Below are 18,880 nucleotides of genomic sequence, written 5' to 3' on the forward strand. Positions count from 1 at the left end.
TCCTTGGCCTCTTTCTGGCTGCCCCTTGAGGTGGAGGCCAGTCTGTCTGATACGTTGGCTTCTGGTCGAATCCCTGGGGGAGCTTTTTCAGATTCCCCTCCCTGGACTCAGACGGCAGGGGGCCAGGCTCTGTAGGGTTGGAAGGTCCCCTCAGCACCGGCGAGGTGAGGGCCTCTGGCAAAGGACTCTGACCTTTGGGGTCCACCTGGACCCCTTTTGTCACGAGAGGCTGTTAGTTTCAGGCCCTGTAACACGTTTCCTGCAGTGACAAGGCTCGAGTTGAGCCAGTATAGTCTGCTGGGGTGGTGACACTTCGGCCGGGACTTCGTCAGGCCACTTCTGGGGACTGGGCCTGGGGCTCAAGGCACTGACCTCCGAGGCCCCGGTGGCTTGGAAGCACAGTGACGCCTGTCTAAGAGTAAGTAACACAAAATCAGGGCTGTGGAGAGGAGTTTGGTATAAATGCTTTATTAAAGAAATATTGCTTTCTTGTTAAAAAATACTACATTAAAGAGAGCTCTGGGCTATCAGTCTTTCCCTCCGTCACAGTGTAAGAGAACCCTTCCGGGACCTCTGGGGCCTTCAGGCCACAGGGCAGCAGGACATTGTACACGAGAGAAGAGAACTCAGACACGTGCCCCCATGTCTCAGGCGGTCTGGGGATAGCACTGCCGCCACCTGTGTCCGCCCACCTGAGGGACAGGATGCCGCAGGCAGAGAAGCCACCCACCGTCCCCGGGGGCTCAGGTTCACAGGCGCTGAAGTAGGACTCGGTGAGACCTGAATTGACAGTGTTTATTACTCGTAGTCAGTGGTGTGAAATGCCCTTCATTGGATACCATCAGATGAGGTAGGGAAGACATTCCAGAGGAGATTCGTTAATGGGGCAACATTTTTATTTCTGTACATTTACATACAAATTTCCCCCCAAGGTACAACAGCCGTGACATCATGCAGACATGAGCGTCGAAGGACAGTTCAGAACCGGGTGCAGGTTTGTGCTGTGAACAGGCACCTCCAGGTGGTCCCGCCCGCACGGGCGCTGTGCGGAGACCTCCAGGCGGAGCTGCGGGACGGGGAGGGCTGCCCCGCGTGCCCAGTGTCCCCATGGCCCGGCCGCCCTCGCTCGGCTCCAGGAGGTGGTGGTGTTGGAGGTGGTGCTGCTCTGCCAGGTGTCTCTGCTTGCTTTCTGTTCTGCGGCCAGACCAGCTTACCAGCCCCTTCCCCTAGTGGCAGGTGACTACACACTTTCAGAAGAAAAATTTAAAACTTTTATTCTGTCTTGGGTGCTAATATGCAGGATGTCTCATGAGTTACCAACTTCCAGAAAAGAACAGAAAGCAGAAAGCCCTGGCCCCGTCTCCGGTGCTCACATTTGTGCCTGACTGTTATTGGAAGGGACCCCTGCTCCCTGGTGGTGAGGACAGGGCGCAGGAGCCGTGCTGGAGGAGATGCCGGCCGCTTCCCGGCCGCGGGGGTGGAGGCGCCGGGCAGCGGCAGGTGCCTGAGAGGTGTTTCCCTGCTGGGCACGAGGGGCGCAGGGCACAGGGCTGAGGAGCCCGCGCGTGACCGCGGGCGCCCCAGGGAGCAAGGTGGGACTGGCCCGATGGGGCTCGGGGCAGGGGCCCTGCTGCCGAGCTCGCTCGGCGGGGTCTTAGGGGGCTCAGCCCACAGGAAGCGTTTCTGCTTTGGCCACGTTTCACACACAGCAGTCCCTCTGCTGCACCAGCAGGGACAGGGGCTGGGCTGGACCCCAGGGTAGGGGCTGCTCTGAGGAGACATCGCCTCACTCACACCTGCTTGGCTTTGGTCCCAAGAGCCCAGCCCTCACAGCCCGCTTCTCCGGTTGTCTGGGAGCTGGGCCTGACCGCTGGCCTGACGACAGGCTGGTCTCCTGGACCAGTGCCTGCGGTCATTTAAGATGGAGATGAGACCCTGGGACCGGGGTCCAGACGTGCTGTGCTTGCCTCCTCCTTCCTGGAGGCACCAGCCACACTCGGCGGCTTCAGCGCATTCCCTTGAGGTCTGCAAAGCCAGTGGAAGAACACATGTGGTCTGGGGTCCAGAAAGTGGCCTGGCGTTGGGGTGACGGATGCAGAGACACCTGGCAGGTGCGACCCAGGGCCCCTGCCAGCTGCTTCCCCCACCCCCAAGCCTGGCGCTGCGTGTCGCATCCCGGACTTGGGGGCTGTGCTGCCGGGGGCCTGGCGGCCAGCACGCTGAGAAAGGCAGAAGGTACTTCGCAGGTTTGGCACTCGAGCTGTGCAGATGTAGAGAAAGGCCTTGTGAATTAAGGTGAGTGCGGACTGACACTGAAACTTGGGACAGAAGTGACTTAAAAGAGACAAGGGAGGGGAGGGCGGGTGGGCTTGGAGCTGGGGACCGGCCACACGCCCGCCTCCTTGCCAAGGCTGTGCGGTTTACCTGCTGGGGTCACGCGGGCCTGCACGTCTGCTCTGGTCCTCACAAAGTTCTCGTGTCAGCGCTCCTGCCAACGTCAGCCAGCTGTGGGAGCGCAGCAGGTGGGGGCTGGAGGGGATCGGGGCCATGGGCCCACCTCGCTTCCTGGCCTCTGAGTCCAGGCAGCTGCGGGCTGGGGGTCACCGTGCTGCTTCACACGGACCGAGACCGCACTTTCCGGGAGAACACAGCCCCTGGGCGAGATGCGCCACGAAGTGGGGAGGGGACACTTCTAGAAAGAACCCAAGCTGTCCCCAGAGCAGGGGCCCATGCTGCTACAAGTAGGCAGTGCCTGCTTGGCCAGTGAAGGTGGGTTCTTAGTGTCCCCTGCGTTTCCTCCGAAGCAGCCCCTGGACAGGTGCAGGAAGCTGGGCCCAAGACGGCCTCCAGCGTCGGGGACGAAACGAGGGACAGGACGCAAACCCTCAGACAGTGGGATGGGGTAGGGGTCCAGCTTTGGTGAGTTATTGCTTCTCTCCAGTGGTCTTGGTGCTCTAGGCGGCTGCGGCCAGTGGGGCGCCCCTGTGAGGGGCCCGCTCCTCACCCCAAGCCCACCTCGGGGCTGATGGAAGCTGCAGGTGGGGGACCATCTCCTGCAGGCGCTGCGGTCTCAGCCTGCGGCCAGCGGGAGCCGGGCCTCCAAGCTGGTGATTTCTGCGCGGCGGGTGCTGGGACAGGCTGACGGGCCATGTTTGGGAGCACACCTCCCTCCTGGGGGGCTGCCGTAGTTGTCTGTTTAGTTATTTCCCTACTGGTTTTAGTTCAGAAAGTAGCCGTGTGTTCAAGCGGTGCTGACAGAACAGCTGACTGAGGGCCTTCCTGCTGCAGCGGGCCGGGGGGGGGGGGTTTAACAGTCACTCGTCTCGGCCCGAGATGCGCCAGCTCCGCCAGCTCCGCAGGCGCTTAGTGGCACGCCTGCATTGGAAGACTGCGTTTAAGATTTCTGGTGACATGGTTGAGCTTCTCCCCCAAAGAGCTTCCAGCATCAAGTATAAAAGGATGATCTTGGGAAAGACTATGCTGGTTTTAATGACACTGTGAGCTGCTTTCCCCCAACACATGGGGCAGCTCTTACCTTACAGAAAAAACCCTTTAAAAACCACAGACTCTAGCAGAGCCCTGACTGCTCCCATCTCGGTGTGGCTAAGGCGCAGCCGCGGGGAGCTCCGGACGGCAGCCGGTCGGCGCTGTGCGCAGCCGCGGGGGCACGGCTGGCTCGGGGCGGCGGCTGACCTCGGGGGAGCCTGGCTGTGCGGTCCTCAGAGCGGCTCCTCGGCCACCGCATCCCTCTTCCCGAGGCGGCGGCTCCGTTTCGATCGAGATCAGTGAAGGGAAGGGAATAAAGTGCTTCTCGTAAAAATGACCAAAATAAATACAAACGTTTAATGGCAGAAAACAAAGTCCTTGAAGGGTCGTCTGCAAAGTCAGCTTCCTCAAACACACGCTCCTCCGAGGCCTGCGGGGGTCCTAGCGCCGGCAGCAGAGCCGGGTCTCCGGGCCCGCCCGCCCGCCCGCCCGGCTACATGGGCCGCCCGCCGTTGGCCGTGGCGCCGTCTGGCAGCCCGTCGCCCGCGGTGGCCGCGTCGTGCAGCCCCGAGTAGTCCTTGAGCTCGGCGTTGGTGAGCAGGAGCGGCTGCTCCCCGCGCCGGGGCGGCAGGAGCGGCTGGCGCGTGTAGTGCTCGCCGTCGGCGATGCTCTCGGGCAGGTTCTGGTCCCGGCTCTCGGGCAGCAGCAGCAGGCAGATGATGCAGATGAGTGTGCAGCAGGCGAAGATGATGTGGTGCAGGAAGTAGCCCTTCTGGTTGTGCAGCTCGATGATGGGCGCCGTCAGCATGCCGAAGCCCGCGCTGGCCAGCACCAGCCCCAGCCCGCCGCACCTGCCGGAGCGCGGGGGTCAGCGGGCGGTCCGGACGGCGGGCGGGCGCCTGGCTCCGCCCGCCGCCCTCCCTCCTCCCTCCTCCGCGGCCTGCCTTTGCGCCGCCCACGCTGAGTCAGCGTTTCCTCAGCCCAGCACTTGACTCCGTTTGTTCTGAAGGGAGACTTTAAATAAGTACCACTCTAAGTGGAAGACCAGCCTCCCTCGGCGTAAATAATAGACAGTGCTGAGGAACAAAGCACTATCAACTCATGCTTTCCCCCCAAGGTTTGCTTTTCATCCAGAAGGGGGGCCGTGGGGGGAGGGTGGCCAGGGCTTAAAGACGGCGTTCAGGACACAGCAGATCAAGGCGGCGGCGGAGGAACACCCTGAGCTTGCCTCCTCTCAGGAGCACGCCAAAATCACAACTGTCTGCAGAACCACTACTGATGAAAAAGACCGAAGCCTACCAGAAAAACTACAACTGAGGACAAAGAGGGCCCACAACGAGATGGTAGGAGGGCGGACTACAAGATAATGAGTTCCCAGGCCCCCAGGGGGCAGCCCACAAACTGGACAGTAATTGCATCACAGGAACTATGGGAGTGCGCGTTCTGAGCCCCGTGTCAGCTCCGCAGCCTGGGGGTCCTGCGCCGGGAACAGGAGCCCTCAGAGCATTTGGCTTTGACGGCCAGCGGGGCTTAACTGTAGGAGCCCCACAGGACTGGGGCAAACAGAGGCTTCGCTCTTAAAGGGTATGCACAGACTCTCAGGGTACCAGGACCCAGGAAAAAAGCAGTAACATCATGGGAACCTGGGCCAGACTTACCTGCTAGTCTGGAAGGGTGTCCTGGAGACGCGAGGGATGGCTGTGGCTCACTCCGGGGACACACACACTGGCGGCACCACATTTGGGAGTTTCCTACCTCTGGACGCTGGTGTGGCCAAGCGCCATCGCAGGATCCTCCCCCAGCTCATCAGCGCCAAAACCCGGCCTCACCCAACAGCCTGTAGGCACCGGTGCTGGGATGCCGCAGGCCAGACAGCTAGCCAGGCAGGGACACAGCCCCACCCATCGGCAGACAGACTGCCTACGGACTTCCTGAGTCCACAGCCAACTCTAAACACACTCCTAGAGGCGGGCCTGCCCACCAGAGGGACCCAGCTCCACTCGCCAATGGGCAGGCACTGGCCCTGCCCTCCTCTACACCAGCCTCACCCACCAGGGGACAGACGCCAGATGCAAGAAAACCACGATCCTGGACCCACTGGACGCAGCCTGCCCACAGCAGGCCAGACCCTACCCTGGGACCAGCTGGGCCCCAGCCCTGCTCACTAGGAGCCCAGTGCAAGCTCTGGGACACCTTGGACCCCATACCCGACTGTATCAGGAACTGCCTCCCCCCCCTCCCCCAGAGATCTGACACCAGCTCTGGGACCCTTGGGCCCTGCGGCCAGATTCCAGCACCCAGCTCTGCCTGCCAGTAGTCCAGAATTCACCCCAGGACCTGGCTTCACCTGCCACTGGGTGGGCAACAGCCTCAGAGTCTTTGGGACCCTGACTCTGCCCACCAGTGAGCCAGCACTAGCCCTGGGTCCCCTAGGATTCCACAACCAGTGGCCCTGTGACCAGGCCCTGCTAAACAGAGCCAGCAGCATCCGCACAAGGCAGGGCCTGGCAACCAACCGGGTTAGGGCCCAAGCAAGGCTACCAGACCACCCACACAGCCAGCCCACCACAACAGGAGGGCCCGCCCGGCCCTCTCGGGGGACCCCCAGAGCATATAGCTTGGGTGACAAGAGGGAAGTGCACTGCTGGGACGATAGGACGCCTCCTGCAGAAGGTCACTCCTCCAAGGCTGGGAAACGTAACTAATCTACCACGCACATTAAAAATACAGATGGCAACTTAGACAAAATGAGGCAGCAGAGGGACATGTTCCAGACAAGGAACGAGCTGAGACCCCAGATGAACTGAGTGGTGTGGAGACAGGCCGTCTACTGGAGAAAGAGTTCAGAGCAGTTATCGTAAAGATGATCAAAGAACTTGGGAGGAGGATGGATACACAAGCGAGATGTTAGAAGTTTTTAACAAAGAGTTAGAAAATATGAAGAATAAACAGATGAAGAATACGGTAATTGTAGTGAAAAGCACGCTAGAAGGAATCAACAGTAGACTGAATGATAGAGGAATGCACCAGTGAGCTGGAAGACAGAGAAGTGGAAATTACTGCCACTGAACAGAAAAAAAAAAGAATGAAAAGAAACACGGACAGTTTAAGAGACCTCTGGGACAACATCAGATGCGCTAATAATCACATTATCGGGGTCCCAGAAGCAGGAGAGAGAGAGGGGCTGAGGACACATCTGAAAACATGATAGCTGAAAACTCCTAATCTGGGGAAGGAAACAGTCACCCAAGTCCAAGAAGTGAGGAGAGCCCCATACAAGATTAGCCTAAAGAGGAACACTGAAATTTAAATGACAAAAATTAAACATAAAGAGAGAAAATTAAAAGCATCAGGGGGAAAGCAACAGATCACGTTCAGCGGCACTTCCGTAAGGCTGATTTTCTTCAGCAGAAACCCCGCAGGCCATGTGGGAGTGGCATGATGTATGCAAAGTGATAAAAGGAAGAACCTACACCCAAGAGAACTCTTCCCAGCGAGGCTCTCGCTCAGATTCGATGGCCACGTCAAAAGCTGTACAGACAAGCAAATGCTTAAGGAGTTCAGCACCACCAAACCTGCTTTGCAACAACGCTAAAGGAACTTCTCTAAGCTTTCTGAAAGGCCGCAACTAGAAACAAGAAAATTACGAAATGAGAGAGCTCACCACTCATGTTAAAGGCACACAGACAGTAAAGGCAGGAAGTCATTCACACACAAAGCAAGGAGAGAGGTTAAAAGACAAAAGTAATAAAATCATCTGTATCCACAGTCAGCAGTTAAGGGATACACAAAATTATTAGATGCAAAAAATGTTATCAAAAACAATAATCATGAAGGGAGCAGAGAACCAACGCAAGGTTTTAAAAGTGCATTTGAAATTAAGAGATTATCAATTTAAAATAAGCCTATCTATCAATCTATCTATCTATCTATCAATCTATATCTGTGTCTCATGCTATATAAAACCTCATGGTACCACAAACCAAAAATCGATAACAGATACACACACAAAAAAGAAAAAGGAATCAAACCATAACACTAAAGATGGTCATCAAGTCCCGAGAGAGAACAAAAGAAGGGAAAAAACCCTACAACAACAAACCCAAAACAGTTTTTAAAAATGGCAACAAGAGCATACATAGTGGTAATTACCTTATATGTAAATGGACTAAATGCTCCACCCAAAGGACACAGACTGGCTGGCTGGATACAAAAACAAGATTCATATCTGCTGCCTACAAGACTCACTTCAGATGTAGAGACACACATGGTCTGAAAATAAAAGGATAGAAAAACTGTATTCCATGCAAACGGAGATCAAAAGAAAGCTGGGGCAGCAACACTTGTATCAAACAGAATAGACTGTATATTGAAGACTGTCACAAGAGACAAAGGAGGACACTACATAATGATCAAGGGATCAATCCGAGAGTAAGATACAACAGTTGTAAATATGTACACATCCAACATAGATGCCCGTAAGTGTATATGGGAGATACCAGCAGGCATAAAAGGAGAAGTCGACAGTGACACAGTAATGGTGGGGCCTTAACCCCCACTACGTCAATGGACAGAGCGTCCAGACGGAAAATCAATACGGAAACGCTGGCTTTACATCAGGAAATACCTTAGACCAGATAGACTTAATTGAGATATATATATGTATATATATAAGACATTCCACCCAAAAGCAGCAGAATACACACTCTCTCAGGTGCACGGGGAACATTCTCCAGGACAGGTCACCCACTAGGCCACGAAACAAGCCTAGGTAAATTTAAGAAAATTGAAATCAAGTCAAGCATCTTTTCTGACCACAATGCTGTGAGACTAGAAATCGAAGAAGAAATCAAAACATACCTAGAGACAAATGAAAATGAAAACACGATGATAGAAAAAGTATGGGATGCAGCAAAAGTGGTTGTAACAGGGAGGTTTGTAGTGATACAAGCTGACCTCAGGAAAGAAGAAAAATCTCAAATAAACAACCTAACCTTACACCTAAAGGGACTAGAGAAAGAACAAACAAAACCCGAAGTTAGTAGGAGGAAAGAAATCATAAAGATCAGAGCAGAAATAAATGAAATAGAGACTAAAAAAAAAAAGAAAAAAGAAAAAAAGGAAAAGAAAAAGGAAAAAGAAAAGATCAATGAAACTAAAAGCTGGTTCTTTGAAAACATAAACAAAATTGATAAACTTTTAGCCAGACTCATCAAGAAAAAAGGGAGAGGGGCCAAATCAATAAACTCAGAAGTGAAAAAAGAGAAGTTACAGCCAACACCACAGAAACACACAGGGTCTAACTGCCTACCACAAATACATGCCAGTTAAATGGACAACCTAGAAGAAACGGGCACATTCTTAGAAACGCGCAATCTCACCAGACTGAATCAAGAGGAGACAGAAAACATGAACAGACCAAGTACCAGTAACGAAATTGAATCAGCAATTTAAAAACTCCCAACAAACAGAAGTCCGGGACCAGACTGGCTTCACAGGTGAGTTCTACCAAACATTTAGAGAAGGGTTAACGCCTGTTTTTCTGAAACTATTCCAAAAAATTGTAGAGGAAGGAACACTTCTAAACTCAGCATCACCCTGATACAAAAAGCAGATAAAGTTATCACAGAAAAGAAAATTACAGGCCAGTATCACTGATAAATATAGATGCAAAAATCCTCAGCAATGGATGAGCAGACCAAATCCAACAAAATACTGAAAGGATCACGCACCGTGGTCAAGTGGGTTTGATCCCAGGATGTTAGGAATTTTTCAGTATCTGCAAATCAATCGATGTGATACACCACAATAATAATGAAGAATAAAAACCACATGATCATCTCCATAGACGCAGAAAAAACTTTTGACAAAATCCAACATCCATTTATGATCGAAACTCTCCAGAAAGTGAGCATAAAATGGAACATCTGAACATAATAAAGTCATGACAGGCCCACACTAGCATCATACACGGTGGTTAGAAGCTGAAAGCGTTTTCTCCAAGATCAGGAACAAGACAAGGATGCCCATATTCTTGCCACTTTTATTATTTCTGTAAGTCCTAGCCACAGCAATCAGAGAAGAAAAAGAAGCGAATCTAAATTGGAAAGGAAGAAGTGAAACTGCCACTGTTTGCAGATGACACGGTGCCGCACAGAAGAGATTCTAAAGATGCCGCCAGAAAACTACTAAATTTCATAGATAAATTTGGTTAAGTTGCAGGATACAAAATTAACACACAGAATTACATTCAATTCTATACACTAACAACGAGTGACCAGAAAGAGAAAATAGTGACACAGTTCCATTTACCACTGCATCAAAAAGAGTAAGTTACCTAGCAGTAAAGCTGCCCGAGGAGGCAGAAGACCTACGCCTGGAAACCCACAGGACCCTGAGGAAGGAAACTGCCGATGGCACCAACAGGTGGAAAGATATACCGTGTTCTTGGACTGGAAGAATCAGAATTGTTAAAATGACCACACTACCCAAGGCAACGGACAGATTCAGGGCAATCCCTGTCAAAATACCAATGGCATTTTTCACAGACCTAGAAGAAATAATTTTAAAATTTGTATGGGAACAACAGAAGACCCTGGATAGCCAAGCGATCTTGAGAAACAAGAACAGAGCTGGAGGAATCAGACTCCCTGAACTTTCAGGCCATACTACAGAGCTACAGTGTTCAAAACAGTGCGGTGTGTGCGCTGTTACTCCTGGTTTCCTGGGCCCTTTCTCCCTCCTCTATTGGCCCCACAAAGCGGGAACATCTATGTCCTCCTCCCACTCTGGCCTGCAGATGACGCCTCAGCCCTGTGCCCCTCCTCTCTCTCCTGGGGATCCTCTCCTCCGAGCGCCCTCCCACTGCCCCTTGCGCACATGCACCCCTCCTCCTGGACCTCTGCCCCTCCAACCCTCACCCCAAGCAGCCGTCCAGAGCCCAGGCCCAGCTGCACACCTGAGCTACAGCCCTCCTGTGTCCGCACATCTGTCTCTAATGGACTCCGAGTCTCTCAGGGCAGGATCAGGGCCGGCCCCACCTGCCACCCCTTGCGTCTCCCAGGAGGCCTGGCTGGCCCCTGGGCACTTACTGGGCACGAGGGGGCACCGCCTCCCAGTGTCCAACCCTGGTGCCTTGAGTGGGAGCTGCACCTAGTATCTGACTTTCTACCAAAAAATGCAGCAAAGGAAATGAGATATCCGTTTCGGGATTAGGTCACAAATGACTGACTTCTAGCAGGTTCTCTTGCTGGCTTTGATGAAGCAAATGGCTGTGTTACTGGGGTCCACGTGGCCGGGAACTGAGGTGGCCTCCGGCCCACAGCCAGCGAGGAACTGAGGCCCTCAGTCCAGCAGCCGGTGGGGACCTGGATTCGGCTGCTGCTGTCACTGCTGTGCCCCCAGTTCGTGTTGAGCTCTAACCCCCCCGTGTGATGGTGTTGGAGGGCGGGGCCTTCGGGAGGCGAAGAGGTCAGGTGGGTGGGATTACTGCTCCTACACAAGGGACCCCAGAGAGCTCCCTTGCCCCTCCCACCATGGGAGGACACAGTCTGTGATCCAGGAAGTAGGTCCCCACCACCCCAGTCTGCCGATGCCTTGACCGTGGAAGTCCAGTCTCCAGGAGTGTGAGAAGTAAGTGTTGGTGTTCAGACACCTGCCAGTTACTGATCGGGCTCGAAGCCGACCCCATCCCAGCTGCCTGCTGCCTGTGGGAGCCCCCCTGAGGCCCAGCCAACTCCTGCCTGGACACTGGGAGATGACAAACAGTGTGTTTTCAGCCAGTAAGTTTTGGGTACTTGTCACATGACAACAGAGACTGAACACCCTCGGCGAGTAATGGACTCCTAGTCCCACCATGGAGGGAAGCCGGTGCCCCTTGCCTGGCTGTGCAGTGTGCTCGGCACCGAGTCACCAAGCCTCTCTCCAGGGGCGACTGGAGGCGCTGCAGGGACGGCCGCACCCCAGGCTGCCGGGCGCGGGGGACACCAACGAGGAAAAGCAGGGTGTTGGGGAGTGTCTCCCAGACTCCAGCCCCGCCTTGGGCAGAGGGTCCCAGACCCTTCTAAAGACTCTGCACCCCTGTGTGGCTGTTTGCTCCTGCACCTGCCACCCGTATTAGTCTGTGAGCCCTTCAAGGCAGGGCTTCTCTGGGACATCCTCATCGCACACTGTGCCTAATGAACACGGGGGTGCAGGTCACCCCGGTTCCCCGGCAGAGGGCCACTGGCCCGGTGAACGGAGCAGGTTAAACATGACGACCATTACCAAGTGCAGTGTGACTGAGCCCACCTGGGAGATGAATAGACGAGCCCCTAAAACAGCTGCCCAGCCTTGTGGGGGTCTGGCCGCTCCAGGAACACACCCGGCGCTGCAAGGGGCACGCGGGTGCTGGGAAGCCGGGCGTGTTTCACGGGCCTTCGGTACCAGTAAGACATCATCTCCCGGAAGCCGCCCAGGGGTCCGCCTGACCTTCCCATCACTAAGTGCAGACGGTGCTGCCGACAAGCCCGGGAGGGCCCTCCTTGTGCAGCGCTTGTGAGCGCACACGTGGCCAGTGCTCGGGAAGACGGGGCGCGGCCCACCGTGAGGGGGCAGGCCTCCCTCCCGGCCCAGGTGAACCGTGTCCTGTTGGCGCAGCAGGTCAGCAGGTCACGTCACGTGAGATGACGTGTATCTGATTTACGCAGGATTTGATGACCCTTTGTAAAAAGCACCTACACGTCTAAAACTCACGCATGTAAAACGCGGTCTGTGTACATGCATATGTGATGTGCAATACATTTTTACATATTTTTTTTCCAAGAGAGCAATTTTCTGTTGGTTTTCCTTCAAGGATACCTTGAAATTAGTCAGTAAGATTAGGAACAGCTGTGGCAGAATCTGGTCTTCCATTTTGGCTCTGTGTTGCGTTTAGCAATCTCAGTTTAAAAAAGGGACACAATGAAACGTTTGTTGCTGTCTGTTGATTGTGGTGATAATTTCATGGTGCATGTGATACATCCAAACTCACCAATTTGTGCAGGGTTTTTTTTTTTTTATATCAATTATACATAAGCTTAAAAAACAAAGGGACAGAGGGAAACTTGTGGACGTGCTGGCTGTGCACTGTTACCTCGCTTGGGGTGATGGTACCTGAGGTGTCTGCACGTGTCCTAACTCATCAAGTTGTGCAAACTTAGTACGTACAGTTCTTTGTTTATCAGTTACTTCTCAATAAAGCCGTTTTAAGAATAAAAAACCCCTTAGTTTAGAGCATGGGATCATCATGTGCTGGGTTCCCGGGTGCTGACTTCTCGGTTCTCCCGCACAGGCTGACCTTGTACACCTGCTTTCCCCCAGGCCACCACGAGGGGGCGGCAGACGCCCGCGTTTAGACAGGAGGACGGCGGTGCCCCGAGCCACAGGAGAAAGAACCCGGCCCGGTCGCCTCCGGCGCTTTAGAAGCACAGAGGTTTTAATGTCCACCTCGTATGACTGGCTTTATGCTACTAGTAATGATATCCAAGTTACTTTAAGGAGAGAAAGATAGACTTCTTACAAGTAGCAAGCTTAAATTCAGAATTCTGGAATCTTCAGTGGGGAGGGTACAGCTCAATGGGAGAGCGCGAGCTCAGCCTGCACGAGGGCCTGGGTTCAATCTCCAGTCCCTCCATTAAACAAACAAACCAACCTCCACCCCACATCCCCCCCAAAAGAATGAAAAAAAAAGAATCGTGGAATCTTCATATCATCCTTTTCAGCACATGAACACCAGCATCCCGAGTCCTGCCTTGAGCTGGCCTGGCCTCCACTTGCCTCCCACACGGGAAGGGAGGCTGGAGGGGCATCCTGCTGGCTTCTGGGCTTTATCCACGGCTGAGTTACCGCCACGCTCACAATTATATTCAAACAAAGCATGCATGCTGGAAAAGCTAATGACAGTCCCACGCCAAGGTCGGGAGCTGGTCAGAAAGCCACAACTGTCACCACCGGGAAGACGCCGTGACTGCAGCAAAGGGAGGCCCCTCACATCCAAGAAGACCTGCCATGTCGCTGTCACCTCAACAGCACCACACAGCGTGCACGCCCGCCTACCCCTGCCCGGCCGGGCCCGGAAGGCCCCCAACAGAGCCAGCCTCGCCTCACGGCTGAAGCAAAGCAGCTAAGCGCAAGTGAACCCCACCTTCCAGAAAAATGGAACAGCCTGGACCCTGCGAGGGCCGGGCTGCGCACTCGGCCTCCGCCCCACACGCGCTGTGCTCAGTGAGGATCTGTCAAACCAGTCAGGGGTGTCACTTGCTGGGCTCTAGTGACATCGGCTTCTCAGGCCAGGAGAAAACCAAGGCCTTTTCTACCCCACTTTTAATCCTGAGACAGACTCTTTACTGAGTTCTCCTGCGAAAGTGGACAACATTTGATTTCGACCGAAGCACACACGTAAGTCAAGTGACTTCCTGACCTCCCTCCTCTTCCAGGCCCTGCTGTGTTCCTTGTGCCACCAGAGGTCCCTGCTCCCCGCTCCTCCAGCCGCCTGGACAGACCCAGGGCCCAGCTCTCACCTGACTCTCGGTCACCTTGGTGGTCAGGGAGGAACCCCCGGCTGGAAGCTGACATGCCCAGCACGGCCACACCTTGTCAAGAGGCCAGTGTGGGTCAGACCCTGGTGGTTCACTCACCGGGAGCCCTGCTACATGGCAGTCCGCCCCACATCCCTACTGTGTCCTCCGAGGACAGCTCCGCCACATACCTTATTACCGTGGGGGTGATCTCTGCACAAAAGAACACGCTGAGGCTTCCCACCGCGTGGGAGGCGAACATGCCCACGATGGAGAAAGTGATGGAGAACTTGTCCTTGACACTGTCACTCATGCCTGGGGGAGAACCAGAGGGGGTGAGGGGGCGGAGGGGAGGGAGGATGCTGGGCGGTGGGAGTGGGGAGGAGGGAGGAGGGCAGCCTGGGGCCCAACGAAGGGTCTCCCCTCCTCCCCTCTGCCCGGTTCAAGGTGCAGACCAGGTGCTCACTTCCCTCTGGCGACGCGGCAGCACGTCCAGGTGCGGGAGGTCAGAGCCCTCTTGGCAGGAGCCTGTGTCGGGCTTCTGGGAGTCCCTGTGGGTCTAGGACTCCGGGCTCAGGCTGACTCTGCCAGAAAGCTGCAGGCCTAGAGCAGCCACCAGGGAGGGAGAGAGAGCTCCCCAACATGACAGCAACGCCCTCCCCTCCAGCCTCCCGAGTCAGCTCTGCAGAAAGGACTGTGGCTCCAGAGAGGCTGACCATCCCGGCCTCTGGCCTGACCAGTCCAATCCATGGGCCAGGGTATCTCAGGCTTGACTGAGGAGAAGGAAAACTCAGATACTCCAAAGGGAAAGACTGATGGGGCTGGAGGGAAAGTGCTCGACCGACTCAAGCATCTGACAGGTGGCACCAGGTCTGACCTCACACCCAGGGACACGAGGCAGAGCAGGGCAAGCTGTCGGGGTGTCGTACACCTGGGGTGCAGCTCAGGACCCTGCAAGGCTGCACCAGGAGCCCTGGCTCTCACCACGGAGGCCCTGACAGCCTAGGCTGGGATCGGGCCAGGCACGCGCGAAGCAGCAGCGTCACGTGCGGGGAGCGCTGTGCCGGACCTGCGGCCGAGAGCAGCGAGCTTGCGTGATGCACAAGCAGGGGCGGCTGCGTCCCCTGGCAGCGCGGTCAGCCCGGCCTCCCGCCTTCCCAGGGCTTTGTGATCTGGCCTGGGGCTGTCCCTGAGACCCTGTGTCCCAGCGCAGGTGCCTGCTGGGCTGCTGACCGCTGGTGCCAGGGGAGGGACAAGCGCAGCGTGCAGGCTGGGCTTGGACGGGGGCGAGCGGGCTTTGGAGAGGCAAGAGGGGCAGAGAGGACAAATGGATGCGTGTCATGTCCAACCTACGGCCAACTTCAGCTGCAACTCTTGGGGTGCAAGATGGGGGAGAGAGAGGAGAGGGAAACCACAGGTCTGTGAGTCTCTATGGAAATGTCCATTGGGTGCAATAAAAAGATGACAGTGCCCGACTTGTGCACTCGGGGCTCACCTGAGTCTGGGTGCTGGCTGTACTTTCCAATCACTGGGCCGCAGAAACGATGGCGGATGGGGACACAGGTGGGAGGAGGGGAGAGAGAAAGCACGTCAGGACGTAAGTTATGACCATGTGTTGCCATGGGACTGGAACCCCATCCAGGTTTGGAGTGGCCCCACTGCCAGCCGGCCAGGCCCAATGGGCAGCATGGCTGAAGCCACCAGGGGTCAGAGAGCTGGAGGGATGTGGGAAGACATGGAGGAGGGCCCAGGGCATCAGGGTTGCCCTTTGACCAAACAGAGCTCCTTCTGTTCAGAAGGAAGGGCTGGGGCAAGGAGCCTGCCCTCAAGCCAAAGGGTGAATTTAACTGTGTTCAAATTTATGCAAGTCATTGCCGGTCTGTGCTCTGGGGGCACCAACCGCCATGGGCAGAGCCAGCACACAGCATCACTGTGCCATCCACATGGACCACACACCTGGTCTCCTGGGCATCCTTGCTCGGCCACTAAGAGGGCGGCTGGGAGCTCCAGGGGTGCTGCTCCCCTGCGCGTCCGCCCAACTTGTGTGAGCCATGCCTGGAAGTCTCCCCTATGGGCAGCTAGGGCGGTCCTACCCGGGGAGAGGCCCCACGTCATCACAGCTAAAAAGAAGACCAGCCCCCTGGCAAGATGCAGGGTGCAGAGGAACCTGCTGAAGTCAGAACACTGCTCCCGCGTCTGACACTGGCCAGTCTAGGATCCAGTCTGCACGAGGCTGGATTTCTTTCTCCTACTTCTGTGCTGGACACTGACTCCCCACCTCGGGTGACATGTGCAAGCCAGAAACACTAGAGCCTTTTTGCTTTCTCAGCAGCTCTGATCTGTGGGGCACTGGATGGTCCCTGCGTCTAATCAGATAGCTCAGAAGGGAGGGGAACCATTGGAAACATCTGGTCCCTGCAGCGTCTGAGCCGGTCGCAGGGGCCGTCATGGGAGGACAAGGCTCAGCTGCTCTTCTGCACGGGGTGGGGGGTGGCGGGGGAGCGGCTTCTGCTCACGGGGAGCTGCACTGAGCTGGCCTCTCAGAGCTGGACGGGCTGCACGGATTCTCTAGCTTTTCTTCAGGTTATTTTTTAACGTTTACTGAGAAACTGGCCCAAAGAGCGACCGATAAACTTGGGAACATGCCCTGAAGAGCAGTGTCCCAGCGCAAGGGCGTCAAAATGTATTTATCTCCCCTTGGGTTCACTGGGAGCAACAAGCCCTATGTTCTTGGTCACGTGCTGGATCACAAAGGGACAGTGTGGTGGCCAGGCAGGGGGCAGGGGTCACGTCCACCAGGACTCTGAGTGCCACGCCTGCCGGAGAGCCCCGGGCAGCCGGGAAGGCTCCGAGTTGGAGCCCCGGGGTCAGGTGGGGAGGAGGGGAGACCCCCGCACCCTCGAGGCTGCGGCCTCCTGTCCAATGAAAGCCCGTCCTTCCCAAAGCAGCTGGCCCAGCCATTGATCTGGGGAGAACAGCTGAGGTCACGAAAGCTTCCCCGGTGCCCCCGGCCCCGCCCCCTGGTCCCCGGCCCCGCCCCCCCCGCGCCCACTCACGGTTGAGGAGCCCGAGCTGCAGCAGCGAGGCCAGCGCCGTGAGGATCATGAAGAGCAGCAGGCCCCCGCGGCGCCCCAGGAGCCGCACCACCACGCACATGGCCAGGCAGGACGCCAGAGCGATGCCGGCCGCCGTGTAGTAGTCGGCGTAGAAGTTCTCGAGCAGGGGCACCTTGGCCTCGTGGCCCAGCATGCTGCGGGCGAAGCAGTGGTGGATGCCGTAGCCGGTCAGCCTGCGGGGACACAGCGGGCCGTGTGCGGGGCAGGCTCGGGAGGGGCTGCGCGCTCACCCGCCTCCGCCGGCGCCGAGTGGAGGTGTGAGTGTCGGAGCAGCGGGGCCCTCCGTGCCAGCCTGGGGGGAAGGCACGTCCACGGAAGGCGCGAGGTGGGACGGCCCCGCTCGCGGGTTTCCGTGGACGTGAGCCTGCTCGCTGCCGCCCTGTGCTAAGGGGCCCGCGCAGCGCGGATGGTGGGATGCCCAGCCCGCTGGGCGGTGGGGGTGGCTGGGCGCCAGCTGCCCCGAGCTGGGGGCTCCCCACCTTCCACACTTGCAGCCCTTCCGACATCTGTCCGGAAGCTCTGACGGGGCTCCCCAGACTCACCCGGGCCCCGTGGCAAAAAGTGGAGCCCTGGGCAGGCCTCCCCCTCTCTGCCCTGCTTGGCCTCCCTGTGGGTCCCTGTGACTCACGAGTTCACACACAGGACCACGATGTTCTTCCACAGGTTCCGAGTCCCCACCACCTTCACGATGCAGACCTTCTTGGGCCTCCGGGAAAGCTCCTTCTCCAGCTCTGCAGAGAAAGGGGACCCGTGAGCGATGCTCGAGCAGCCCCAGACAGCCCAGTGCGTGAGTTCCGGCATCAGGAGAAGGAGAGGTTTGTCTCGATTTAGGTCAGGCGCGGGGCCTGGATCTCAGGATGGAAATGTGCTCACGGAGACTTTGCAGCTTAAATGCCCCCTGGGGGCCCGCAGGGGCCAGGGCCCCAGCGGGACTTCTTCCCACCACAGCGCCTTTCTCAGGAGCCAGCGAGACGCACACAGACCCCCAGCCCCGGGGACTGTGTGCACTCGGCCTGGGAAGGCCTGCGGAGGCGGAGGGAGGGCGCGGAGCAGGCAGAGGTTCTCTTCTGCATGGAGCCTAATCCGTGTGCTTCACCCTCTGCTGGGGGATGGGAGACACACCTGCTGCTTGTGGTCCCCACGCTCGGGGCAGCACAGGCTGGGGCTGCTTCCTCTGCGCCTGTCCCTGCCATGCCCGCGTCTTAGGAAGAGAAGCGATGAACACGTATGTATGTGTGTGCACAGACGTGTGTGCTGGAGCGAATGGGGCTGAGCAAGACCGACCGTGTTCTCGCTCCGGAGGGTCCCAGCTGGAGCAGCTGGCATTCTGGCTGTCCACCCACTGACCCTCTCAGCCCAGGACTGCCTGACCTCTATCATCTTCTCTGCAAAAATTTGCAAGTTTGATTTATAGACATACTGTCCCCACGACTAAAACACCAAAAACGTTTTAAAGCACATAGAAACATTGTGGTTCACAGATAATGTTGATCTAATGATCTGAGTATCTTCACTGCCATAAAACTAGTCGGGAATCTACGCATAGCCACACTTGCCCACCGTGGAAATCTTCCAAGAAGAGAAATTAAATGTCCATTAGCACGTTTATACAAGTTTAACATTTTCTTTTTTTTTTTTTTGTAATGTGGCCCAAACTTTACTCCTGATACATTTTAATACATGAAGCAGACGTTGTTAAGAAGCTGCAACAATTGTAATCATGACCTGCGGGTGTTTTAAAGG

At 56.1% G+C, this 18,880-nt stretch overlaps 1 protein-coding gene across 3 annotated transcripts in view; it reads right to left on the reverse strand.

Moving 5' to 3' along the window:
• Window positions 1-452: 452 nt before the first annotated feature.
• The window catches only part of SLC22A23 (solute carrier family 22 member 23), a 128,871-nt gene continuing 110,443 nt past the window's right edge, over window positions 453-18,880 (reverse strand). Inside the window, exons 6-12 of one of the 3 annotated variants that reach the window (XR_004313334.1) lie at window positions 17,766-17,868; window positions 17,078-17,310; window positions 15,517-15,549; window positions 15,371-15,394; window positions 14,213-14,336; window positions 2,425-4,337; window positions 453-2,260 (exon numbers count right to left, since the gene is read on the reverse strand). Coding sequence is in view for 2 of the 3 variants with exons in the window: in XM_032462400.1 (XP_032318291.1) it covers window positions 3,980-4,337; window positions 14,213-14,336; window positions 15,371-15,394; window positions 15,517-15,549; window positions 17,078-17,310; window positions 17,766-17,868 (875 nt within the window). In the remaining variant the exon portion in view is untranslated. Of the gene's footprint in view, window positions 4,338-14,212; window positions 14,337-15,370; window positions 15,395-15,516; window positions 15,550-17,077; window positions 17,311-17,765; window positions 17,869-18,880 lie in introns of all 3 variants that reach the window. The other 2 variants (XM_032462400.1, XM_032462401.1) reach the window with 2 other exon arrangements.

The sequence above is a fragment of the Camelus ferus genome, chromosome 20, assembly GCF_009834535.1.
Source record: "Camelus ferus isolate YT-003-E chromosome 20, BCGSAC_Cfer_1.0, whole genome shotgun sequence".
Taxonomy (NCBI): Eukaryota; Metazoa; Chordata; class Mammalia; order Artiodactyla; family Camelidae; genus Camelus; species Camelus ferus.